A 27,486-nucleotide genomic window follows, 5' to 3' on the forward strand; every position below is an offset into this window, starting at 1 on the left:
TGGAGGATGGTCTAAGTGTGGTATTTGATTGGACATGCGTGCCGGGAGCATCTTGGGTGGCATCCATGTCTGGCATTCTCAGCGTTGTCTTCTGTCAAAGCTAGAATCCATTGAGCGGTCTGAAGGCCCGTGTGCTTTTTAGTTCCTCTTGAAGTAGATCTCACACATGCCTTCCTTGTTCCAACTTCCAACTTCCAAGCCCTGTCCCCTCAAGTCTTCAGACTTCCTCGTCACATGTGGGCCTTTCCAGGGCGTGGGCCCATAGTCCTATAGCACGTGCAGCCATTTTCTCATGGATTTTTGGGCATCAGAGCCATGCCTCACCCCTTCCCTGCTGCCTTACAGAGCGGCTGACCCAGGCAGGTTGAACTTCCCATGTCAGCTAGAATGCTTCATATGGTTGGGCTTGGCTCTTAGGAAGCACTGAGATTGGAAGGTCAAAAGAAGGAAGAGCCCAGGGTTTCCCCCCATTTCCTCCCATTATCGTCATTAGCAGCTGCATTTCCTCAGTGGTCCACTTCCTCTGAACGGGTCTGCTGGATGACCTTGACCCCTGGACTCCTCCTCCTTTTGTCCTTGCACCACTGGGTAGCTGTGGCTTCCTGCTGCTGCTTCTCTCTAGATTGTGTCATTATTCCGGTTGGCTTCTGGGTTTCCCCATCACCTGCGTAACCCATTCCTAATTACCACGAAAATTCCTCAGTTAAATATAAGGGAAACTTCAAAAACAAACCTGTGGAAATTTTCCATCTATGTTTTAAATTCCAATTGTTTTCCCATGAACGTTTGCAAGTCCCTTATATTCAGTGGTTTCTCTTTCCCTCGCTGGAGCTTATCTGATACAATGAGGGCCCAGGAGCACTCTGCAGTCTTGTTCTCCTAAACCAAGATACATACTGGTCCCCGCCCTGCCAGGAAAAGGAGATGAACGGCTTTCTGTTTACCTCTGGTTCTCAAACCCTCCGGCGGAGCTTTCTTGCTCTGTAGCTAGGTAAAACCCAGGGAGGTTCTCGAACAAGGCCTCATAGAGGGGATTCCCCGCATCGCCTCTGCCCTCTGGCTCCCTTTCCCTTCTCTCCCCTTTTCTCATCCCTCAACCCTCCCCTCCCTTTTCTTCTTCACGCCGCTCCTTTCTCTTGGCCTGGGCTCTTTTATCTAATCTGGGAGTGGAAAAAATGTTCAAACCGATTACATGGTTTTTCAAAATGTGATGCCCCAGTCTTCCTTTTGAAGTTCGTGGGTTCGGAATGTTCTCTCCCGTGCTGTGTAAAATCCCTGTCCTGACACATACACATAGAATGCCCAGCGGTGGTTCGAGGGTCACAAGGTGTCAAGAAGCAGAGCACCAAAGCACATTATTACATCGATCAAATCGTAATCCCACGACAGTTTTCACCACATGCCTGAAGTCCTCAGTGAATATTGTCAACTGAATGGATTTCTACTCTTGGGTCCAGAGAACAGGAGCCTTGATAGTGCATGTGCTTGTCCAAGTGAACAAGGGAAACAGATCCAGGGAGACCCACAGATGTATAGGAAAGAACTTTATATCAACGAGGAATTGTTTATTAAGAAAACATTCCATCCCAGTCCAGATCAAGTCCATAAGTCTGGTATTAGCCGATATGTCTAATACCAGTCTATAAATTCCTCTTCAGACTCACGCAACACATGCAATGATACAGAATGCAGGAAGATCACAGGCCAGTGGGTGGAAGGTCTTGTGGATCCAGTTGCAGTGGAAGCATCTCAACACTGGCACGGGTCTCTCTGTGTCTCCTCCAGCTCTCTGAGTGTCTCAACAGCAGGAAAGGGAAGCAGAGGGAGTGGGTCTAGCCTTCAGTGAGCTATTTATCTCTGTCACACCTCCAAATGAGGTCATCAAGCTGTGACCTGATTGACAGGCTAGACTCCACCTCTTTGCTCAAGTTGACAGGAGATTTTGTAACTGTCACAGTGCATTCATTGTGTAAGTATTTCGCTGCTAGCTGAAAGGTTTGTGGTTTGAACCCACCAGCTGCTCTATGGGAGAAAAATGTGTCAGTCTATAGATTTCGGTAAAGATTTACCGGCTTGGGAATCCCATAGGGCAGTTCTATATTGTTTTATTGAGTTGGAACCTATTTGATGGCAATGGGGTTGGGTTGTTTTGTTTTTTTGTTTTGGGTACTTAGAAAAACCTACCTTTGTTTTTAGCACTTGGGGAAACTCAGTTTTCATTTCCAAAAAATAAAAAAACTGTAGTAAAATTTCATGTACCGAGGACAAGTTCAGGATTTAGGAGTATGCATTTATCTCCAGGTTCTGTTCAAGGTTTCTGTTTTCCTGTGCAAACTAAACACCGTCTGTGACCGCTGCTGTGTGCATCTGTGGGGAAGGCTGCTGCTGGTTCTTGGCTAAAAGGCTGAAGAAGAAGAAGAAGGCTCCTGAAGAGTCGTCCTTTTCTTCCTCTGCGTCGGTTAAACTCTGAGCTCAAAGAGCAATGATGGGCACTGCCAAGTCCACAACAGCTGTGGACGCTAACCTCACACAGTCCGGTGGGAGTGAGTCAGCCCAGCCGGCCAATGTGGGCAGCTCAATGCCGCCTGGTTGTAGGTCTGATGAAGTACAAATTTGCCTGAGATGTAACAGTCCGGAATTTACATCTGGAATGTCAGTAGATACCCACCAAAGATGAAAACATGACTGTGTATGCCTTCGGAGGGAAAAGGTTTCTTAGGCTTTCTACCAATATGTTCATTCTTTGTAATGGTGACCTTCCAGTTAGAATGAGTCTACCCGTTTAGTTCACAAATCCCTAGTGCAACTGCATTAGCCTTGGTGCTGGGGAGGCTGGAACGGACAAACTCACCCTGACATTCCAGGGGGTAGATGGGCACGGAGCAGTCCTTATGAAGTGTGATGCTCGCAGGGAGCAAAGAGGAAGGAGAGCTACACAAGCTCAGAGTCAGCCAAAGACACCCTGCTCGGAGAGGAGCAGGGGTGTGCAGTGAGCCAAAGGGACGGCCCACACAGAGGGCACGGAGGGTTAAAATATGTGGCGCCAAGGAAATGTGAGCATTTGGTCATAGCTGGATCCTGTGCTGAGGTGAGGCACGAACCTGGGGGTCATAGAGCACCAGAAGGCTTTGGCTTCTGTCCTTTGAGGCATGGAAAGACACTCAATGTTGTCAGCTAGACTGCTTATCATTATTAGACTTACGATGACATTTTAAATGTCTATTTAGATAGCCCTGAAAATATATGTGCACTACTGACTGAATAATCAGCCGGAATAAAGCCAAAATCCAGGCGGAAATTTGCAGGTCTGTAATTAGGGCTGAAGTGAGGGATGCTGGTCGGGATGACGCACACTCAGCAGATTTGGGAGATCTGTAGGAAGAAGGAACCAAGGGCAGTGTCCTGAGTTTTGGCTTAAGTATCTGGATAAACGGGAGTGTCACTTACTGAGGTGGTGGTGGGGAGGGGGAGATTTAGTGCAGGTTAGGCGAGAAGGGCACACTTCATTATTAGTTTGAGCTACTGAGAGGTAGTTGATTACTTGATCTGATCCCTCTAGCCATAATTCCTTAGGTAAGGTGTGATCATTATAATTCTGGACTTGTTACCTTTGGCTTTAATCCTACTTGGGAGGGAGTTCCTATTGTGCTAATGGCCAGGATTAAGTCTCCAATTTAGTAGTGGGTGTGAACCAAGTCCCTACCCTTTGTTTCCTTGGGGATGTGATCTGCTGAAAGAGAAATACCACACCTCCACCAAAGCCGCCCCTCCCTCCGTGTGTAAAAGCGACCTCAGAAGCAGGACCACAGAGAGAAAGCCCAGGACCGTCAGACAAAGAGCCATCAGTGGGGCACAGTGGGGCTGAGACCAGAGGCACCAGAGACTGCAGTGTAGAGACCGTCGGACAGAGCGAAGGAGCCAGGCTGAGTTCAGAGGCCAAGATAAGAAGACCGCGAGAGAGAGCAGAGCAGCAGTACTGAGACAGAGCAGTGGGATGGCTTCCTGGTCCGTGGAGGCGGAGGGAGGTCAAGGGACCATGTGGCCGAGAGGCTGAGGGCTCGAGAAAGAATTGACTGCGGGCTGAGGAGAGGTGTTGCTGAGGCCCGTCTCCTTACTGTGTTATGATCCTGACTTGTGATAACCTGCTTACTTCTCTAATAAACTCCTGTCATTGTGAGTTTTTTCAGGGGCTTCTGTGTAGCCATTGCAATGAATTCTCCAACCCAGCCGAGAAGTGAGATGTCTTGGGAAGAACAGTTGGTGTCAGATCGGTAAAGAAAAATGGAGGGTGCAATCCTATCGGACCCCTGCCTCCTGCTCATAGGGAAGCCAGAGAAGGTCAGATGTGGCCCCCGTGCTGACTTTGCCAGTACCCACCAAACACCTTTATAAATATGGAGCGCTCAGGAAATGCAAGAGGGAAATAATTTAAACTTACTCCCCAGAAGTCAGAGAGTCTAGAGTTTCAGAGTATTAAGAGGCATTAAGTTTTGAAAAAGCATGGAAACTCATGAGGAAATTAATCAGCAAAGTCAAGAATCCAGATATTTAGACCCTGTGTTAGTCTGGGTAGTTTGGAGAAAGGAATCCACAGCAACTCACGTATAAGAGAGAGTTTTATGTAAAGCAAATGTGCACCACAAAAACATCCCAACCCAATGCTGCCCAAGCCCACAAGTCCAACATTAACCCATTAACCCAACACCAGTTCACAAAGTCCTCCACCTCACAAAACAGAGGCAATGATGCCGACTGCAGGAGGAAAGCTGAGTCAGTGAACGTGTAAGCATCTCAGCATTAGCAGGGGTCTCCACACGGCTGCTCCAGCACCCAGGGCTGCATCTGGATAGGTCCCTGCGGCTCTCCTTGGGGATGTCTTGAAGGAGGTCAATCTTGCAAGCTGAAGCAGGGAACTGCTAAGGCAGCTGCACCCGGTGCAACCATCACAAAACAAGAGACCCGAGAACTAGAAAGGCGAGGCTTCACCACCCATTTATCCCTCCGCCTTTCAATTAGCCCCACATGTGATTATCAGCCAGGCTGGCACAATTAACTAACTCAGACCCCTAGGGAAAAAAACAACAACCCCTCTCCTAGCAAGTCAACTCTGACTCAGAACAATCCTCTATAAGGTTTCTGAGACGGTAAGTCTTTAGGGGAGGTGAAAACCTCATCTTTCTCCAGTGTTGAGGAAAGTCAGCAGTCCAACATTGCCACCAGCTCTGCGCGCATTTAAATGGGGCAGCAAAGAGGAAAATACAGTTATTTCAGACCTCATATGTTTCTTATGACAGTATTATTGTCCTATGTCGTTGCTTTTGTGGAACATAATGACTAACTTATTATATCATCCATTAGTTAAAACTCGTTTAAGAAGTTATCTAATAAGCACATTTTTAGGAAAGAGAAAATATGCCAATTTCCCTCTTATAGTATAAAGAGAGCAGGGTGAGGGAAATAGCTTACTAACATGATGTTATCTTGCAGTATCTTTAAAAATCTTTAAACCATTCCTTCCCTGTCTCAGAAAATACAGAGTTATAGCTCCGTGAATATAGAGAACTGTGCTCCACTAGCTAAGAGAATTATCATTTACCATGACCACAGGATCCAGAGTTAGGACAGTCCAATCTGTTGCTAAGGTTACCTTAGTCACCGCCATATTTGTTGACTAAAGGAAAAATGAGTCAGAGCAATGTTCCAGACGTGTGCTTAGACAGCGGTTTAAGTGCCTCTTAGGGAGTAGCAACCTCTCCGAGTCCCTTCCCTAGAGTGGAAGAATATTAGGGTCTGAGACTTTGTTCTTTAGCACCTCTGGAGATAGTAAGCACCCGATAAATGGTCACTAAGTGAGGTTATAAATGCTGGGCTCTGGAGTTGTCCAAGAAGAATAAGACCTATTTGGCCTCACTCAATTTAGGAGGGTGGGTGTGGGTGATTTCCATAGGATGTGGTAGGTATAGTGATAGAGGTAAGGAAAATAAAGGATGTGTTAGCCTGCCCATCCCAAAGAATTGTCCATTCAGGCTTGTTCAAGGAAGTCTATGTAGCACTGGATGGTTAGACTATCCCTGTAAAGGAATGCATTTCATGTCATGTCAAGGAGCTTTGACTTGACCATAAAACAGCACTTAGTTGGGAAGTAGTTTTCATAGACAGCTTTCAATTTTAGATTGCTCCAGTACTTCTCTGGGAAATAGAATGGAGGGGAGAAAGATGAGGATAAAGAGATCATTGAGAAGTATTTTCATAGTTGAAAAAAGATATTATGAGTCCTTGTGTGTTCTAGAGCTAGTGTAGAAGGTTGTATTCAAGAATATTGAGACAAAATGTTCATGGAAAACATGGTGAATTATTAGTTGTGAAAGTTTAAGACAGGAGAGGAAGTTAAGGATGAGGCAGAAAATTTTCCTTACCTCTATGTGAGAAATCGAACAATTATTGATAGAGTCTAAATAGCTCCTAAATGTTTAGATTAAGAAAAGCTGCTGCACAAGACTTCTTAAAGTGTTGAAGAGCAAGATGTCGCTTTGAAGACTAAGGTGCCCCTAAATCTATCCATGGTTATTTCAAACACCTCATGTGCATTTGAAAGTTGAACACTGACTGAGGAAGACCCAAGAATAGTCGATGTAGTTGAGCTAGGGTGCTGGTGAAAAATACCGAAAGGACCGTGGCCTGCCAGAAGAATAAACAAGTGTGTCTTGGAAGAAGTACAGCCAGAATGCTCCTCAGAAGCAATGACGGTGAGCCTTTGTCTCGTGTACTTGGGACATGTCATCAGGAGAGACTAGTCCCTGGAAAAGGACATCATGCTTGGTAAAGTGGAAGGACATCAACTAAAGAGGAAGACCTTTTTTTGATGCAATGGATCGATAGTGACTGCGAATCAGTGTGTTCTGACATGAACGACTGTGAGGAGGGTGCGGGATGAGGTGTGTGTTGTTCTGTTGTACACAGGGTCGCTATGATTTGGAACCAACCTGATGGCACCTAACAATAAATATCCCCTTAACTGTTTCCTGTCTCTGCTGGAGAAAGCTGAGGCAGTCTGCTTCCATAGAGATTGGCACCTTTTAAAGCTCTCTGGGGTAATTTTCCTCTGTCCTATAGCTCCGGTGTGAGTGGCTGTCAACTCGAAGGCAGTAGGATCCTCTTCCTCTTCAGCACCAAGCCTTAGTTCAAGCCTGGCTAACTCCTTACTGGTCTCTCCTTCCCTGAACTAGCACTGTCTTCTAAATGAGTCCTGATTCAGCTGTCCTGTGACGTTTCCAACTTGAGCCTATGACTTCTAGCTCCGAGGTTATCAGGGACTCCCCATTGCTTAAGGAATAAAACCTGAGCAATCTGGTGTCAGGGCCCCCAACCTCTGCAGCCTCACTTCCAGATAACTCCCCATCATTCATCTTCGGCTCCAGGGATACAGAATTGATGGTCCTATCGCTCCTCAAAGAAGTCACATTCTCTCGGCAAGTTATTTTCTATAAACTCCTTCCTCTGTACTTTTCCACCTAGTAACTTCTTTCTTATCCCTCAAGTCTCAGCTCTATACAGCAATCCTGGAATTCTGAAGCTGGCTTCAGAGCTCCTTCTCTGCACGTTATGCAGGTATTTGCCTCAACAAAAGCAATGGCCCCATTATGTCGTACTGTTTCTTCCACACCTGACTTCCTAAGCACTGTAAGCTGTTGGGGATGGGGGCAGAGGCTGGACCATCCATCTCTGACTCTCTACGAACCCACTAGTGTCAAGTCATTCCCCATTCATAGTGACCACATAGGGTAGAGTAGAACTGCCCCCATAGGATTTCCAAGACAATCATCTTTACAGAAGTAGATTGTGGCAAGTTTTCCCCTGGGACATGCTGGTGGGTTCACACGGTGGACCTTCTGGCAACAAGTGCTCTAACCACTGAACCACCAGGGCTCCTGTTCCTTCACGTGTAGAATGATCAGTGAGGGAGGGAGGGCCTGTAGCTGGTGCCATTCCCTGGCTTTCAACCCAACCCGCACAGCTTCTTTAAATTCCACGTGTTCTCAGCTAAGGGTTGAGCTGGAGAGGGAGCGTTCCCAGCTGCACATCTTCCTTCTACGATACACTTTCAGCAGACCACCCATCTGCAGTGACCCACACACGAGGCAAGCCTGCGGCTCCGTGAAGCCAGCCCTCCAACGCAGGAAAAAGGAAATCACTTGGGATTTGAAAAATAGGAAGAAGGCGTGTCAATGGAAGCAGGGTGGTTTACAGACAACAAGCCTTGGGTTTTTCAAAATGCAAAAGGCGAGACAAGCCAGTTGCTGTCAGGGTGGCTCTGACTCAGGCGACCCCGTGCGTGCATCAAGTCTTTCAATAGTTTCCAAGCCCGGTGCGATCTCCATGGCTTGCTTCTGCGCCACCCCAGGATGGACTCGAAACTCCAGGGTCTCCACATGACAAGAAGTCTGTGCTACTGAAGCCTTTTCTGTTGGAACTCTCCTCGGCGTCTTCCAAACCCTCCTCCCCAGTCAGCAGCCTTCCGTGCATCTGACGTCCCAACTCGAGTGTGCTTTCCTTACAGAGGGGAGGCCAGCGGTGCCCTGGTTCCAGAACAGTGCCCACTAGAAACAGTGCAAACAGTACTGACCATCAGCTTGAGCTTATCACTTTCCCCGGGAAGACTCTCTGGTGCATTAACCACTTGCCAACCCCAACTAGGTAGAAGGCAAGCAGACGCAAGGTGAGTTGCCGTGTTTCCCTGAAACAGGGATGCTGCTGACGCCCTCAACCCCCAGACACAGAGAGAGCCAGTTCTGCATGTTGATCAAAGCCTGCTTTGGTTTAGACGAGCACACCAATGAATTAGTTTGGAGAGATTGACCCATTTAAAAAAGAAACAATGAGGACAAAATTCAGTCTAATAAGCAAGTGACTGGAAATAAAAAAAAGCAAATGATAAAAAAGAAAAGGTAACCTCTGTTTATTGACGTGTCATTGTTAACCAGAGTATAAAAGGCAAGATCACTTGGGAGGTTACAATACATTATATGAAAACAACCTACGAGACAGTGCTCTCAGTGAGAGAGGATGTGTTCCTTTAGATAATGCATATTGCCAAGCCTGAGTTGTGTTTTTCCTGCTAAAGGAACGTGGGAGGCAGCACCACCACACAGAGAAGGTCTTTCAGAAAGAAATATGAGAAATAGAAACATATTTTCAAGCAATCCCAAAGGAGATTCCATCTGTGAATTCTCAAAGTACACCAGTAAGATACAATTGGATCCATAAAAGCAGACTATTTTATAAATAGACCATTCATTCATTTAACAAATATTTATTCAAAGTCAAGTGTGTGTAAGGCACCAGGCTGGGTTCTGAGGGTGATGAACTTGTAGACATTGTTTTGCTTTCAAGGTACAGTCTTCTAGTGGACAAGCAAGGAGACTGTACGGTGTCATGGCTGCAAGCATTATGGGTTCAGAGTGGGGGCTCATATCCTGGCTTGTGTCATCATGCTGTGAGATGGTGGTCAAGTTATTGACGCTCTCTGCGCCTCCATTTCCTGCTCTTTAGAACCGGATTTATAATACAGCGAGATCTATGAGAGCCAGAATTGGACAGCCTGTCTTGTTTTTCTGAATCTTATAAAATTTCCACATTTGACTATGCAGCCTTACCACTTGTTTTACTGGGAAATATTTGAGTTTTCCTTCTCGGACAGGTTTCTGCCTTACACAGGTTCAGACTTTTGCAAATTTTACTGTATTTGTGAGTATTGAACAGGATAACATGTGTAAGCTGCTTAATAGAGCACCTGCACCTGGTAAGCACTCAATGCATCTTTGCAATTAATGGAATCATGACACATGGAGGGGTATTTTCTGTGCACTGCATCATGGCAATGTGGTTCAGTGGGGAACACGATCTCTTACAGTGCCTGCTGTCTCTTTGCCGGAGTCCTGAGACTTGGCAGCTTTGAGGCACAGCTGAAAGTGTCAGTAAAGGTGTGCAGGTACAGAATGGGGGAAGACATGTCAGTGAAGGCAGCAGCATGTGGAAGGCGTGGGCGCACGAGAGGTTATGCACTGGTGGGGGCGGGGGGCGGCTGTCTCACAGGTGATTTGGTAGTTGGAGAGTGTAACCTGAGAAGGTAGAGGAGATAGATGGAGCTAGAGGCAGATGTGTAGAGAAAACCATGAGCAGTCTTTGGTGCCCCATAAGGGGATCTGACTAGATACAATGGCAGCCACTGAAGAAATCGGAAAGGAAGAACCATTTATACACAAGAAATACAACTCTGGTGGTAGTCAGGAAGATCTATCGGTAGCCGGGTGAGTTATTCAAAGGCAGTAAGAAATAATACACTTTCAACCACAGGTGGGGGCAGAAGGGACTGGTATGAAACATATTTAGGAGATAATAAGGGTCAGGCTTGGTTATTCGCCAGCGATGGGAGAGGCAGCTAGAGTGACAGGAGAGGCAGGCACAATGCCCAGACTGTTCCTGTGGTCACTGGTGGGCATGGTGGTACCATTGACCAGGAAAAGCACCCCGGAGGGTTTGGAGACAGATGGTGAATTCCACTTAGGGTGTGTTAAATGTCAGTTTCAGGACACGTCTTTTGAGATTATGAGTCCTGGCAATAGAATGCAGATACCCACCTGACTTTCAAATACATTTTATTTATTTGAATATTTCTGTCCTTAGGCTACCTGAGGTGGAATCATAAGAATTAGGTAGATCCCAATGCATTACTCCTCAGAGTAGACAATTTTCACTAGCATTTTCAACAGCCTGAACCCAAGCCTATTTATTCCCTTCATGACAAATAAAAGAGTCCCGTGTCACCCCTCATAAAAGCAGCAGGAAGAGAGGCTTCCTGTATTTTCTGACCATCAGGGACATTACATGTCCTTTTTGTTGTTCTTTTTTTAAAAATCATTTTATTGGGGGCTCATACAACTCTCATCACAGTCATCACAATCCATATACACATCCATTGTGTCAAGCACATTTGTACATTTGTTGCCCTCATCATTCTCAAAACATTTTCCCCTCTCTACTTGAGCCCTTGGTATCAGCTCATTTTTCCCCCTCCCTCCCAGCCTCCCATCCCTCATGAACCCTCGATAATTTATAAATTATTATTTTGTCCTATCTTGCACTGTCCGACATTTCTCTCCACCCACTTTTCTGTTGTCTGTCCCCCAGGGAGGAGGTTACATGTAGATCCTTAAAATCGGATCCACCTTACTACCCCACCTTCTGTCCACCCTCCCGGTATCGCCACTTTCACCACTGATCCTGAAGGGATCACCCACCCTGGGTTCCCTGGGTTTCCAGTTCCTATCTATACCAGTGTACATCTTCTGGTCTAGCTAGGTAGAATTGGGATCATGATAGTGGGTGGGGGAGGGGAGGAAGCATTTAAGAACTAGAGGAAAATTGTATGTTTCATCGTTGCTACACTGCACCCTGACTGGCTTGTCTCCTTCCCTTCTGGAAAGGTATGTCCAGTTGCCTACAGATGGGCTTTGGGTCCCCAATCTGCACTCCCCCTCATTCACAATGATATGATTTTTTTGTGATGTTGCCTGATACCTGATCCTTTCAACACCTTGTGATCACACAGGCTGCTGTGCTTCTTCCATGTGGACTTTGTTGCTTCTGAGCTAGATGGCCGCTTGTTTACCTTCAAGCTTTTAAGACCCCAGACACTACATCTTTTGATAGCCAGGCACCATCAGCTTTCTTCACCACATTTGCTTGTGTACACATTTGTCTTCAGCGATCCTTTCGGGAAGGTGAGCATCGTGGAGGGCCAATTTAATAGAACGAAGTGTTCTTGCATTGAGGGAGTACTTGAGTGGAGGCCCAATGTCCATCTGCTACTTTAATACTAAACCTTTGCATATATGCACATAGATCTATTTCCCTATACTCATATATAAATATATTTACATGTGTGCATGACTATATTTAGACCTCTATAAATGCACTTTGCCTCCTAGCTCTTTCCTCTATTTCCTTTGACTTTTCTTTTGTCCCACTATCAGGCTCAGCCTTCATTTGGGTTTCAGTAATTGCTCTCGGTTACATTGCCCTTGGTCACGCCCTACCAGGCCTCCTACACTCATCACCACCTATTTGGATCACCTGTTGTTCCCTTGTCCCTGGGTTTTACATGTCCTTTTTATACTTCCCCTGATCTACACCCCAATGATTACATGAAGGTACCCAGTTTTTCTCAACTCCTGGTATGCCATTCCATCTTGTTTCATCAGGTTATGTTTTCCTGTAACCTGGATTCTCATATCCAATGTCCCCAATTAAGTAGACTTTACAGATCAGATCAGAGCAACTGGATCCCATAAAGAAGGTCAGAAACATGCAATATGCACAGGGAAGTGAGTTTTACTTAAAGAACAGTCACCAGGAGTCACCCAAATTTAGAGGAGTGGGGATTTACACAGTTCTTTGGTGACATAGAAAAGAATTAAATAATTAGAGTGATTTTTCTGAATTATTTTTCACAAATATCCTAACAACATGGATAGACATATAGATAATGGAAAAATATAACCATACCATTGTCTTTCCTCCAAAAAAAAAAAAAAAGGCAAACGATTTGTTCTTCTGAATGTTCTTTCATCCATGTCTATGTACATATCGTTGTTGTTATTGTTGTTAGGTATCTTTAAGTCGGTTCCGACTCATGGTGACTCTATGTACAGCAAAACCCTGCCCAATCCCAGGCCACCCTCATAATTGTTGTTGTTTGAGCCCATTGTTGCAGCCACTGTGTCTGATCCGTCTCCTCGGATCTTCCTCTTTTCGTTGGCCTCTACTTCACCAAGCATGACGGCCTTTTCCAGAGATTGGTCTCGTCTGATCACATGTCCCAAGTCCCTGAGATGAAGTCTCGCCGCCTCACTTCCAAGGAACATTCTGATTGTGTTTCTTCCAAGACGGATGTGCTTGTTCTTCTGGTGGTGCACAGCATTTTCAATACCAACACCACAACGCAAATGCAGATACACACCCATCGGCTTTTCATTCTATGTTTTAAACCCAACTACATCATTGCATAGTCTTTACAGCCATCCCTTTTTATGATTACATAATATTTTAAACAAGTATACTAGAATTTACTCAATTTTTCTCTTATTGAGAAATTCATTCATTCATTCTTTGCTTGTTCCTTTTCTCCTTTCTTTCTACCTTCATTTGATGAAAATTATCTCCTTCCTGCTATGTGTAAGGCCGTGGGATAGGGCTCTGGGTACAGACAGGTAGGTGAGATGAACTTATCCCCCAATCGTTATAATTCGGTTGCTCGTTCTCAAAATGCCTTTCCTTTTGCACAGGGTGTTCTCTAGTTGTTGTTATTATTTTGCCAAATGCTTTCTCACAGTTTTCATTATTATCAGCAATGCAATTAGTGTGATAACCCTACATTCATTTACTGATATCAGCTGTCTGACTTCAACAATAGATAGTAAATAAAACTTTATTTATACTTGAATTTACATTTTAAAAATTCTAGTAATATAATAGTTTCTCTATATTTCCTTACCATTGTAATTGCATTTCCTATTACATGAATTTGCTTTTCAGGTCTCCAACATTCCCACCAATTCATATGAACTCCTTGTAATCATGTAGTTATGAACTCATTGTCATATTTGTGGCAAACATTATATTTAGGGGTTTTAAGAAAGTGGGCAATATTGCAAAGTATTTCTCCATCCCAATGGCTTAACTTACAAGCTACACTATAAATAAAGAAGACCAAAGAAGAATTGATACATTGGATCTGTGGCGTTGCTCGGGAATACTGAGAGTACCACAGACGACCAGCAGAATGAACAAGTAAGAACAAGAATGAGTTTGGAAGAAGCGCAGACAGAGCGCTCCTTTTCCGTGAAAATGGCAGAGAAAGTCGTCAAGGGACAAAGGGGGGGCGGGGGGGCAGCATGCCTCACAACGTTGAGGGTCAGTGGAAAAGATGACGACTTTCATGAGATGGACAACCCAGGGGCTCAACACAGCCACGGTTGCCAGGGTGGTGCGGGCCCGAGCCGTCTTTCCTTCTGTTGCCCATCCGGTCACTCTGAGTCGGAACGGCCTCAGTGGCACCTAACAACAACGACAATATTACCACTGCTAGGGATGAGAGATTTGTTTGACATCTTTGTCTTAAAGCCCATAGGCTACTACTGCTCATAAGGACAATTTAAAGAAAATGACTGAAAATCAGAGAATTACCATCTTAAGTAATTTTACATAGAGATTTTCAAGAGCCTGGTTCTTCAATCACATGTAGGAAAACATTATAAAATTTTTGTATATTTCATGTTCCAAAACTGAAACGTGGTTTACAGAGATGATGTGTAGCAATCAGGTAAGTCACGGCATTAGATTTTACTCCAGTGTGCATGTCCGTACCTTCTTTTCAGGTGTTTTTAAAAAGCCAAATCTTGTCTCAGAAGAAAATTCATGTGCAAATTTTAAACAAAATCTTACTTCTAGAATGTTAAGTTCTGCTTAGCAAGGTTTTCTCTGTTATATTCTTGCGTAGAAAGTATGTTTTCTCTGTTTTTAAAATTGCAGGCAATGCTTCGTCTTATAATGAGGAAAGGTCTTTGTGGCTTCTCTTCTTTAGTGCGTCATCTTTTGCTAACAAATAACAAAATGACCCTAGCAAAAACCAATAGCTTCATTTTGTAAATTCTCCAACACGGACTTGGAGGAAACGGAAAGGTCATTAATAATGCTACAAAAATTAATGAGGACTGTTAATTTATTACTAAGTTGAAAATTACGTTGGCGCCCTGGTGACATAATGGGTTGCTAACCGCAAAGTTAACAGTTTGAAACCGCCAGCCTCTTTCGGGAGGAAGCTGAGGCTGTCTCCTGCCATAAACAGTCACAGGCTCAGAGACCCAGGGGTGCAGATCTCCTCTGTCCTAAGGGTCATTAAGAGTCAGAATTGATAGGATAGCACTGAGTTTGGTTTTGAGAAATGGCCTTATTTCATTAAAAACATCTCCCGAAGCATACAGAATTAAAGGGAAAGGTAATAGAAAAAGTGTTTAAATGATGACCAACTAATAGATTTAGGAGGATATAATTAGGTACTGTTTTGCAACTCTGGTTATAATTAATTATTAGATGAGGTTCATCAAGGGATACTAAAAACCACTGCCTTGAAGATCCTTGGGAAATGGTATTCATGTGGTCTCAAAGAATTGCACCAACTAGTCCCAAACTGAATCCATCACCATCTAGTTGATTCTGACTCACGATGACTCTATGTAGGGTTTCTGAGGCTGTAAATCCTTAAAAGAGCAGAGAGCCTCAACTTTCTCCCACTGAGCCAGCTGGTGGGGTTGAACTACTGACCTTGTGGTTAGCAGTCCAATGCTTACCAGGCAGTGCCAGCAGACTTCTACATCGTCAACCACTTACTTATTAATTTAAAAAGGAAAAAAATAGCCCTTTTCATGGCGGATGTGTAGCCATCACTGGAAACAAGTGACCCATCAGCATCCAACCTGCCAGCATCTAGGCTGTCTTCTTGCAGAAAACGTGTGCCTAGAATCTAAAATACCACATTCTGACCAAGCCAGAATGTGGAACATTCTACATAACGATAAGCCAATGTCTTGAAAGAAGGACCCCTGGTGACATAGTGGGTTACCGCACAGTTGGGTGTTAGACTACTAACCAGCAGTTCAACTCCACCAGCCACTCCCTGAAGCAAGATTAAGTGTTCCATTTTCATCGATATTTACAGCCTTGAAAACCCCAGGGAGCATTCCGCTCTGCCCTACAGGGTGCTGGGGTCAGAGCTGACTGATGACAGTGGATAGGTCTTGGAAGACAGCATTTCAATCAAAGAAAAGAAGGCAAAAGGGACATGGCAATAAGGTGATGTATGAACTCAGTCTGGTTCCTGGAAACCAAAAATCATTTCAATATGGACCTCATACTCACTTTTAATGGCATTATAGCATTACTGCTAATTTTCTTAGGTATCATCATAGGAAAGTAAATCAAGAAGTATTACTACTGGGATTCCAGTTCATATATACTCAACTGCCATATAGTTGATGCTGACTCATAGTGACCCTATAGAACATGGCAGAGCTAGCCCCTGTGAGTTTCTGATACTGTAACTCTTTAAGGAAGTAGAAAACTCTGTCTTTCTTCAAGCAACTAGTGGTTTTGAACTACTGACCTCACAGTTATCAGCCCAATGCATAACCACAATACCACACAGATTTATTTCAAGCACAACATGTTTTGTCTCTGTGATCAGTGGATGGCTGCAGACAAGATCGCTCACTAATATATTTATGTTAGTCTCATTAGGGTGCCATAAAAAATACTTTGGGGCCATGAAAACAACCTATTTTGAGATCAGAGCTAATATAAAATTTTAAACAAAACTCAAAGGGGCTAATCAACATTCCACCATTTCAGGAGGTAGCATATGAGCAAGGACCAATGGTGCTGAAGGAAGAGGTTCAAACTGCACTGAATACATTAATTACAAACAAGGCTCCAGGAATTGATGGAATTCCTATGGAAATGTTTCCAAAACCTGAAGGAGCACTGGAAGCACTCACTGATCTATACCAGAAAATTTGGAAGATAGCTACTTGGCCAACTGAGTGGAAGTGAGACGTATCTATGCCCATTTCAGAGAAAGGTGACCTAACAGAATGCTCAAACTATAGTATATCATTGATAGCACACACAAGTAAATTTTTGCTTAAGATCATCCAACCATGGTTGCAGCAGTTGATTGACAGGGAACTGCCTGAAATTCAGGCTGGATTCGGAAGAGGACGTGGAACAAGAGATATCATTGCTGATGTCAGATGGATCTTGACTCAAAGCAGAGACTACCAGAAAGATGCTTACTTGCGTTTCATTGACTATGCAAATGAATTTGACTGTGTGGACCACAATAAACTGTGGAGAACCTTGAGAAGAATGGGAATTCCAGAACACTTCATTGTGCTCATGAGGAACTCATGTACATCAATCAAGAGGCAATTGTGCCCCCAGAAGAATGAATACTACATGAATACTACATCAGGAAAAGTCTGTGTCACGGTTGCCTCATCTCACCATACTTGGTCAATCTATATACTGAGAAAATCATCTGAGAAGCTGGATTATATGAAGAATAATGTGGCATCAGATTTGGAAGAAGACTTATTAACTACCTGCAGTTTGCAGATGATACAGCTTTGCTTGCTGAAAGTAAGGAGGGCTTGAAGCACTGCTGATGAAGATCAAGGATTGTAGCCTTCGGTATGGATGACAACTCAATGTAAGGAAGACCAGAATCCTGACAACCGGACCAATAGGTAACATCATGATAAATGGGGAAAAGGTTGAAGTTGTCAAGGATTTTGTCTTACTTGGGTTCACAATCAATTCTCATGGAAGCAGCAGTCAAGAGAGGAAAAGACATTGCATTAGTTAAATCTGCTGCACAAGGCTTCTCTAGGGTATTGAAGGGCAAGGATGTTACTCTGAGGACTAAGTGCACCTGACCCAAGCCATGGCATTCTCCATGGCATCATATTCATGTGAAAGTTGGACACTGAATAAGGAAGACGCAGTAGCCTCGATGCATTTGAATTGTGGCGCTGGAGAAGAACACGGAAAGTACTCTGGACTGCTAAAAGGGCAGACTGATCTGTATTGGAAGAAGTAAGGCCAGACATATAGTCAGGAGAGAGCAGTCCCTGAAGAAGGACATCATGTTTGGTTAAATGGAGGGGTGTCTAGGAAAAGGACGGCCCTTAAGGAGATGGACGGACACAGTGGCTGCATCGAGGGGCTCAGGCACAGGAACAATTGTGAGGATGGCACAGGACCGTGCGGTGTTCCGTCCGGTTGCGCAGAGGGTTGCTATGGGTCCGAGCCGACTCGATGGCACCTAACCACAGCAGCAACAACAAATAGCTTCTTCACGCGTATGCTCTGCAATACGTTTACAGGAAGCTGTCCCATATAAAACGACCATTTTTAGATGGATAAAGCATTTTAAGAGAAGTTGGGGAGACCCCAAAGATGAACCAAGAGAGGGAAAGACCATAAAGCTCGACAAATAAAGTAACTGTGAATTAAGTAGAGAAATTGGTGAAAGAAGACTAGATTGATCATTGTGCAACAGCAACTTTAAGTTGTGATTTCACATGGTTTGACAGTTTCAATTCTTAAGTGAACGACTTAAGGGAAAGTATTGTGGGAAGATGAGTTAGCTCAAAGAGCTGAAATTACCATCAGTCCTCTAAGCCAGCGCAAAGCAAATGAAATTGATTCTATGGAATGCGTTGTAACCAGGAATCAGTGTTGGATTTGCGAAAACAATCCGAGGAGCAAGAGCCGATCAAAACAGTGGCTTCCTGGGGGTCTGCTAGAGCAGGTAAGTTTAAGGCAGAAGGGTCAGCTCAGAAGATTATTGTGACTATTTTGAGAAGACTCTAAAGGGGGTAATCTTGCTGGATTTTCCTGAAAGACGCAGAAGAGCTTATTAAGGACCTTAACGAATATTGAAAGCTTGATTGGTGAGGAAAGCCGTGTTGAGGAACATTTTCTATCATGACAGTACACTGCTCATTCTTCCAGGATAGCAAGGGCTGAGGAGTCCGTTGGGAAACTGCCCCCTCCGCCCTAGAACCCTGCTCTTCCTTCAGACTTCTTGGTTCCCCAAACTCAAGGAGCATCTAAAAGAAACACAATGTGAGTCTCCCAGTGATGCAGAAGCTGCCACTTTGACAGAGTGTAAATCAAAGAACACATCGTTCTTTGGAGAAGAATTAGGGAGCCGGAAACTCCTCCTGTGGAAGTGTATAGACCTAGATTAAAGATATGTGGAGAAACAATAGCTTCCCATTTGGATACTTTTGTTGAATAGGGATTTCTATAATTTTGCAGCAGCAACCATTTGATTTAACTGTGTGTGTGTGTGTGTGTATACAAAGAGACTTCAAAAAATTCATGGAAAATATGTAATGTGTATATATATTTCATAGGCATATATAAAACTTAAACAAATCCACTGCCAGTGAGTCTATGCCAACTCCTAGCAACTCTATGGGACAGGGCAGCATTGTCCCTTTGAGGTTTCGGACTGCCTCTTCACAGGAACGGAAAGCCCACCTTTCTCCCTGGGACCTTGCAGTGAGCAGACCAATTCATAACCACTACTGACTATACATACATATATATATATGTAGGGGGTCTTCACAAATTCATGGAAAAATCCAATTATCTTTTAATGTAATCAGTCATTCAAACAGAACAAGGGCATGTCACATGGTTTAAAATCAGGAAAAGTGAGGATCACAGCGGCATCCCTTCACCACACTGATTCAATTTGTATGCGGAGCCAACCTGAGACGCATGACTACCTGAGGCGGAACACAGCATCAGGATGGGAAGAATGCTTAGTAACAACCCGTGATATGCAATTGACACAACCTGGCTTCCTGAAAGCAAGGAAGATTTGAAGCACCTGCTGATGAAGATCAAGGATCACAATCTTTGATATGGATTACAACTCAATATAAAGAAACCAAAAATCGTCGTGATTGGACCAGTCAGTAACATAATGATAAACGGAGGAAAGATTGAAGTTTCCAAGGACTTCATCTTGCTTGGGGTCACAATCAATGCTCAAGAAAGCAAAAGTCAAGATATCAAAAGGCGAATTGCATTAGGCACATCTGCTGCACAAGACCTCTGTAAAGTGTTGAAGAGCAAGACAGTAGTTCAAAGATTAATGTGCCCGTGTACTGAGCCATGGTATTTTCTGTTGCCTCATATGTGTGTGAAAGTTGGACGGACCTTCAATAAGGAAGACTGAGGATGAATCAATACAGTTGAATTATTGTGCATGCAAAGAATACTGACAGTATCCTGGACTGCCAAAAACACCCAGACATATCTGTCTTGCAAGAAGTGTAGCCAGAATGCTCCTCAAAAGCAAGGCTGGCAAGATTCTGTCTCATGTACTTTGGGCATGTGATCAGTAGAACCCTGGAAAAGGTTGTCATGCTCGATACAGGAGAAGGACGTCGTAAAAGAGGAAATCCCCTTGATGAGCTAGATTGAGACAGTGGCGACAACAATGGCGGAAACAATGGCCTCAAACATGACAATTGTGAGGATGCATATTTATACATATGTAACAACTAACCAAATGGGGCAAAAGGTTTAATTAATGAGTTTAGTGAAGAGAAGACAGATACCCATTGTCCCATTCTTTGAACTTTCTTATAAATTTGAATATTTTCAGAATAAAAAGTTGGAGGAGAGATGTCTTATGTTTATGTGGTTGATATTTGAAAATGAGTGTCCTGACCCAGCCATCCAGCCATATATTCAGTGCATAACACATAACACACACACATACACATACACACTCAGCTCCAACATTTGGTAAGTAGTTCATTGTTGATGTCTATCTATATCTGCTGAGCAATTCCAGATGTAAAAGTGAGGGGGTAAAAAGTATAGCTTTCAAGCCTTTGCTGTTTGCCAGCATCTTCCTGTCCGTGGAGCAGCTCCTGGCAGTGCTCCATATTCCCTCCCTCTACTCCCAGTGACCCCACACTGAACTGCTTCCCAAACAGCTAACACTTGCCAAATGAAGTCTTTGTTCATGCTGTCTCCTTAAGCTGACACATTATTCCATTATTCTGTTAGTCAGTCTTTAAGGCACAAGTCAAAATCTCCTTCCTCCATGCAAGTTGTTCGTAGATTGTCACCTCTTCTGTCCATCAACTAGAACCAGTCACTCCCTGCTCCATGGTCCCCAGACCTCTCTTGACCCACACATCTGGCTCTTTCTTTCGTGCATGCTGTTGCGTCTGCACTAACTCATAGTCCCTGGGAGTGAGCAAGTCTCACTGAACTCGATGGCAGAGGATGAAGCCTACACTCCTGAGAATAGCCTACAAGGCTCTCTGTGGCTCAGTGCCTGCTCGGGGAGCTTTCTTTTGATGAGCCCCTGGGTGCTCATCAGCCTCTGCTGCTTTCGGGGTCCCTCAAGGTCATGGCCAATGGAGGAACCTACTGCTGCCAGGATTCCCGGGGGTGCACATGTTTGTGCAACATGCACCTTTTCCTCTAGGCAGCCACACCAGCTGCCTGCCTTTATGCCTCACCTGATTATGAAATTTAGTCCCTAATTGAACTTCTGAAACACAACACGCAAAACTCTCTCCTGCAAAGCATTCCTGAGTTTATCTGACTTTTAGACGAGACCAAGGAGGAGATTTACTTCTTAGGTTCCCAAATTTATTGGGCCTACCAATCCCTTTTCAGGAGAAAAAAAAATTTACTCAGTGCTCCTCTGGCAATTAAAAACTTGCAATGTAGCCCATGATCCAGGCTAACATGCGCCTATCTGCTTTTGCAGGCGCTCCTGGATCGTGCCAGCACTCCCCAGGGCGGGTGCAGGGCAGTACTGCCCACTTTGGAAAACACTGGCTTACAGCATCATGACGCCCGCCCGTGACCTCCCTAAAAGATAAGCGCCTGCCCACCATGGGCCTCGCTGATGCCCTGCTTCTTTGTCTCTTCCTGGTGTCTCTCTCCTCTTTCATTCTGCCTTGTCTGCCCACTCTCCTCTTTCTCTCTCAGGAGGAGACACAGCACTGGCCAGCCCTGGGGACTTTCACCCCCAGCACTTAGCAAGGTATTAAAAGACTGGCAGCCACAGAATTCCACAGTTCCCTCCAAAAGGGGGAATTTGAGGGCCACTTGTTATGATAAACTTAAAAATTCCATCACACATGCGTGCCAAATGGATAGTTCCCCATAGGTGGTACACTGTTCATATTTTTATGCCTTTGCACATTCTGTTCCTTCTGCCAAGAATGCCCTTCCTCCATCACCGTCTTGGCAACTAACATTTCCCCTTTCACAGCTCTTCTCCACAGAGTCTTCTGTAAGCCACAGTACTGGCCCACCATCTTCCTCAGGGCCAGCAGGGTGCAACAGTGCTTCCTTGTAATGATCTGTTACACATGTCTGTCTGCCAGGCCAGACCACAGCCTCCGTCAGGACACCCATAACATCTCATCAGTCCTGATATTCCCGGTCTCTTTCCCAGATCCTGATCGGTGTAGCAAGTGCTATGTAAGTCATTTCCATCTGAATTAAGATGAGAGTAGACAGGTGCTGACCAGGATGACAGGGAAGGCCATATTCTACAAGAGGGAGAAGAGAAGTCAGTACAAGCTCTGGAGAGACTGGAGAAGCCATTTAAATTATTGAATACAAAAATGATGATCTGAAATGTAAACCCCCACCCAATGAACAATAAAACATTTTAAAAAAAACAAAACAAAATGTGGGACTCATGACCACACCTGAGACTTAAGACCTTTTAAAGGTAAAGTCCTTACAGTGTTGGAAGCAGTACTTGTTTTAGAAAATAACGCCTAATTTGGAACATGTATGAACCTCATAGTGCCAAGTGGTGCATTTACCTCACTGGCTGGGACTGTTCTTGAAGCCACTAATCTGAACAGCTTCTGGATTAAAAAGCCATTAAAGAATGAATCCCAGTGCCGGGTACTAGTGTGTTTCATTGGTTGAGAGGAGCTGGTCTCTTGTAATCAGTGCAAAGTCTGTTTTCAATGGGGGCCGCTTCCTTCCCGCTGGCTTAGATGTGTGGCTTCTTGGTTCCAAAGTCGTGCTTGCTTATAAGAGCAAGGTGTCCCTTGAGCATGATAAGATCGCTTACTCATGGCCTGGCTAAATGGATTTGGTCATCCAGATCTAAAACTCATAAGCATATTAAAAAGTGGGCTATTTCTTTATTTCTTATTTGGATATCATTTACATACCATACAATCCACCCGTTTAAAATGTATGATTCTGTTTTTTAGCGTATTATTGGAGCTATGCGACCATCACCACAATCTTCACTCATCACATTTTCATTACCCCCTACCCATCAGCAGTCACTCCCTGGCCTTGCCTCTGACTCCTCACCTGCCCCAGGCAACCACCAAGCTACCTTTGCTCCTACAGATTGACCTCTTCTGGATTTTCCAATGAGTGGAGTCGTATAATATATAGCGTTTTGGTTACTGCCCTCTCTCACTTAGCATATTTTTTAAAGGCTCATCTCTGCAGTAGCATGTGTTCGTTCATTTTTACTGTTAAACGATGTCCCAGTGTACGGACGCAGCACATTTCATTCACCCAGTTTTTGGACGGATTTGGGGCTGTTTCTCTTTCTCTCTTTTTTTAGGCAGTGGGGGGGCTGTTAGGACTAATGCTTTTGTGAACACTTGTTTACTGGCTTTTGTGTGAGCATATTTCTTCATTTCTTTTAGACACAGACCTACGAGTAGAAATACTGGGTCATATGGTAACTCTAAGAGCCCTGGTGGGGTAGTGGTTACGCATTGGGCTACAATCCACATGGTTGGCAGTTCGAAACCACCAGCAGCATCAAGGGAGAAAGACTGGGCTTTCTACTCCATAAGTGGTTACAGTCTCAGGAACCCACTGACTCGACACTCACTCGAAAGAAATGAGGTTGGGTTTTTGTTTCATGGCGACTCTACGTTTAACTGAGATACTGCTAACTCTTTTAAAGTGGCTGTACCATTTTATTCACAGGAGAAAGGTGGGACTTTCTATTCCCATTAAGATGTACAGCCTCAGAATGCAAAGGGGCAGTTCTACCCTGTCCTAGAAGGCCGCTATGAGTCAGAATTGCCTCGATGGCAGTGAGTAAGGCATTTTACATTCCTGTCATAAAATGAAGAGGCTTCCAATTGCTCCTGCCCATACTTACACTTGCTTTATTATCTGTCTTACTATTACAGCCATTGTAGTAGGTGTGAAGTGGTATCTCATGGAGGTATTCCTTTGTGTTTCCCTAATGGCTGATAGGGTTGAAGCATTCCATTTTGATGCCACACATTTTAATGAATTATAGTGATGAAACATAACATTCCATTTTAATATTTTAATTTTGAACAAAGTGGCAAGGAGAATTTATACTGTTCCATGTCATATTTGGGAAGTGTACTGCATTTACAGCTCATCTTTAAAGAATTCTGACTTGGCTATGTACACGTGAAACTTCAGAGGGAGTTTCAAAGGACCAGTTCCCCACAGGAGAATAAAACACACTCAGCTGGTGTTGAGCATAACGCAGAGTCAAACTGTGCATCTCTGACTTGGTGTATTTGTCCAAACAGCTTGATTTCTTTAGGAGACACATCGAAACTCTTCCAAAGTCTAACACAAGCACATAGCACTGACATCTGGAACCCAGACACACAGGTTTGAAACAGAGAGGCAGGAATCATAATGTGATCCCGACAAACAAATTCCACAGCCACATTAAAATGAGAAGAATGAACAGAGTGCTTTTGTATGGGGACAGTGTGGAAAATTGTTCTATGAAATCAGAAATCACAGTTTAAACAGTGGCTTAAGTCAAGCTGGATTTCAAACACGATTTCCCTTGAGCTGATTTCTTTTGAAAAGTGAAACTGTGAACTCTGTACTTCACAGGATGGTTGTGTGTGTGGGGGGGGGGGGGCGGCGGTCACAACAAAAACAGGATCTAATTTTGCACAACTCATTTTGAATGATAATTTAAATGTCATATTTAAAAACATAAACCCAAACCAAACAAAATTCACTGCCACTGAGGCAACTCTGACTCAGAGAGCCAATAGGCCAAAGTAGAATTTCCCCTGTGGGTTTCCAAGACTGCAACTCTTTACCGGTTCCGCAAATAAAATGCAAAAAGGACAAGTTCACATAGTACTACGGCTGGCATTTTCCCAGCCAGCCAGTGATGGGAGCCAGTCAAGGAAGCCTGTGGTGTGGAAGTAGACAAGGAATGTGGTCAGAAGAGCAAATGGAAGGGAGGACGGCATCTACCAAGCACAAGTTTTGTTCCTATGGGAGCATCCTGGGAACAGGAAGAAAAGAACCGAGAAACAAGACGGCCAAATCACATGTACAATTTTTAATGGCTGAAAGTGCAGTTTAGAAAAAAAAAAGAAATAAAGCTTTTAATTTTTAAGCCAGTGTGATGTGGCTGTACAGTGATATGTGTATAGGACACTATACAAAGAACTCTGTTTTTCCTCTTCAAGGAATTAAACACAGTAAAATGCACTAAAGAGTTTTAGTTTTTGTGGAACTTTTTTTTTTTTTACACATTTATTGGCAAATAGACTCATTAGTCATATGGAGTGCCTTCAAAATAAAGTTGGAGGTTAGGTCCAAGAATTTTCAATATTTGTTTATAATAATTCAGACCACAATTTCCTGGACACAAAGTAATAAGACAATAACCTCCTAAGGAGTTTTCTGACTCTGGAATTCTGTAACACTTCTTGCAAAGTATCAGAGGCATACTGAGAATTATAGTTAATGATATTGCTTAATCAAAGTGTTTTTGTGTTTTGTTAGAATATAAGATGTAAGCTAAACATAAATTGACATGCAGGGTTATTACTTTATTAGACATATAACTTTCATACTGTATCATAATCATAAAATGATCTTTATTTTTTTAGAGTTTGGGAATACTTTCCAGACATAAAAAATTAAAGGAACTTTCCCTATCCGAATGTTATAAAATCACCGATACAGGAATTCAGGTAAAATAATCAACATCTTCTGTTAAAGAATTGTGGTAGAAATGTAAGCATAAAGGGGATCAAGATTGTGGGCCACAGTAGGAAAGAAAAAAAACGAGTACTGGAAAGACACCAACATGTAGGTTGTCTTGGTGGAGGTAAGAGCAGTGCTGACCCTTCTCCAGCTCTCCTTTCAGATCTCTCTAGCCCGGTGCCTGGCAGCTCTCCTTCTCCTTGCCTGCGTTTCCCTCCAGATGACAGACTGTAGGGTAAACGGACAGGTAGACATCAGACCTAGGGAGTGACTAACTTCAATGTGCTAGAAGCCTTCTCGTGTAAAGAAAGGAGTGTGTAGATGGAAATGGTATGTAACATCATCATGAAAATTGGGGGCTTGATATATCAGATGCTTACTAAGTAGGAACTTCAGTCATGCAAACACAGTGGGTCATTTGATTGGCAGAGGAAGCATGAGTTGAGTAATGGATTATGTTCACAACTTGTATTTCAAGGACTCATGAAAAATGTAACATTTCTAGACCTGGTTTTCAATTATGTTCAGAGAGTCATAAAAGAACTATTGAGCAAAAGCCACAACATAATGATTATTGCAACATGAAGCAGCTCAATGATTTTGTGATTTTATGTTTTCATTTCTCTTGGTTATACTGAAAAGAAAGATCAAAATCATGGGTCATGCATGAGTTGAACTAGGGAAAAATATGGTTCCTTATTTGTAAAATTATAGATGATGACATTATTTGAAGGAAATCAATAATCTAAGAATATGGAAATCAGCAAATTCATTGAACGCTCTAGACAAATATGTCCTGAGAGTTCAAAACTGGGAAATCCTAGGGCTAAACTAGAAAAAATAAATGAAACAAAATAAACTCTCTTACAAAGAGGAAAGGATTTATCTCAAAAATGAGGAGACTAATTGAAATGGTAGCTGAGAAGTCCACAGAGCGTGGCAAATTTAAAGCAAAGTTGTTTTCCATGAATTTGAGACAAACTTTACAGGTCCTAACGTGGTGAGTAAGAGTGTTAAACTACTGCACTTCCAAGGGAAGGCAGATGCCAGTCCCTAAGGTAGAGAGCTTCAGTGGCTTCAGAGGAAACCTACTGAGTGGATACCCTGGTACAGGGTGTGCTCGGGGATGCCCAGGAGATAGTGGATGGATAGAATGAATTCTTGGTGGTGGGCTATAAAGAGTAACAGGTCAAATGGTTCTGTAGACCATAGCTCAGCATTTTAGAACTCTGGAGTTAAAGGAACCCCAGACCCATATAACCACAGGTTGTTAGAGAGCCAACTCTGATTTATGAAGACCTGAAGTGTGGCAGAGTAGAATTGCGTTCCCTAGGGTGGGCTCTCAATGACTCGCTTTTTGGAAAGTAGCCTTCCTTCGGCGGTGCCTCTGCATGGACCCAAACCTGCAACCTTTCCATCAACAGCCAAGTGTGTCAGCCATCTGCACCATCCAGGCCCATCTAAGTCAAACACCTGCTTTGGCAGGTAAGGAAACTCAAGCCTCAGGGCACTTAATTGGCCCAAAGCCCTATCTACTTTCAGAGAATTAATATAACCTCAGTTTTCTATAAATGAAAGGTGGAAAGGCAGACTTGCTGTCCCCATTGGTTGGTTGATGAACATGACTCAGTGTGGAAATGTTTTCATAATATATTTACTGTATCTCATTCTGTTTGAAAATATAGCATCTTTAAGAAACCTCCTAGGAAAGTCAAGGGAAAGAGGTGGGAGGCAAAGGGCATTTATAGAGGTCTAGATAAAGACATGTACATATGCAAATATATTTATATACGAGGATGGGGAAATAGATCTATGTGC

At 43.6% G+C, this 27,486-nt stretch overlaps 1 protein-coding gene across 1 annotated transcript in view; it reads left to right on the plus strand.

Annotated features, from left to right (window-relative positions):
* The window catches only part of FBXL13 (F-box and leucine rich repeat protein 13), a 260,497-nt gene that overhangs the window by 206,131 nt on the left and 26,880 nt on the right, over positions 1-27,486 (plus strand). Inside the window, exon 18 of the mRNA XM_004702787.1 lies at positions 25,572-25,655. Within this exon, the coding sequence (XP_004702844.1) occupies positions 25,572-25,655 (84 nt within the window). The remainder of the gene's footprint in view (positions 1-25,571; positions 25,656-27,486) is intronic.

Source organism: Echinops telfairi, unplaced genomic scaffold (assembly GCF_000313985.2).
Source record: "Echinops telfairi isolate 266 unplaced genomic scaffold, ASM31398v2 ScPeMD7_23;HRSCAF=83, whole genome shotgun sequence".
Taxonomy (NCBI): Eukaryota; Metazoa; Chordata; class Mammalia; order Afrosoricida; family Tenrecidae; genus Echinops; species Echinops telfairi.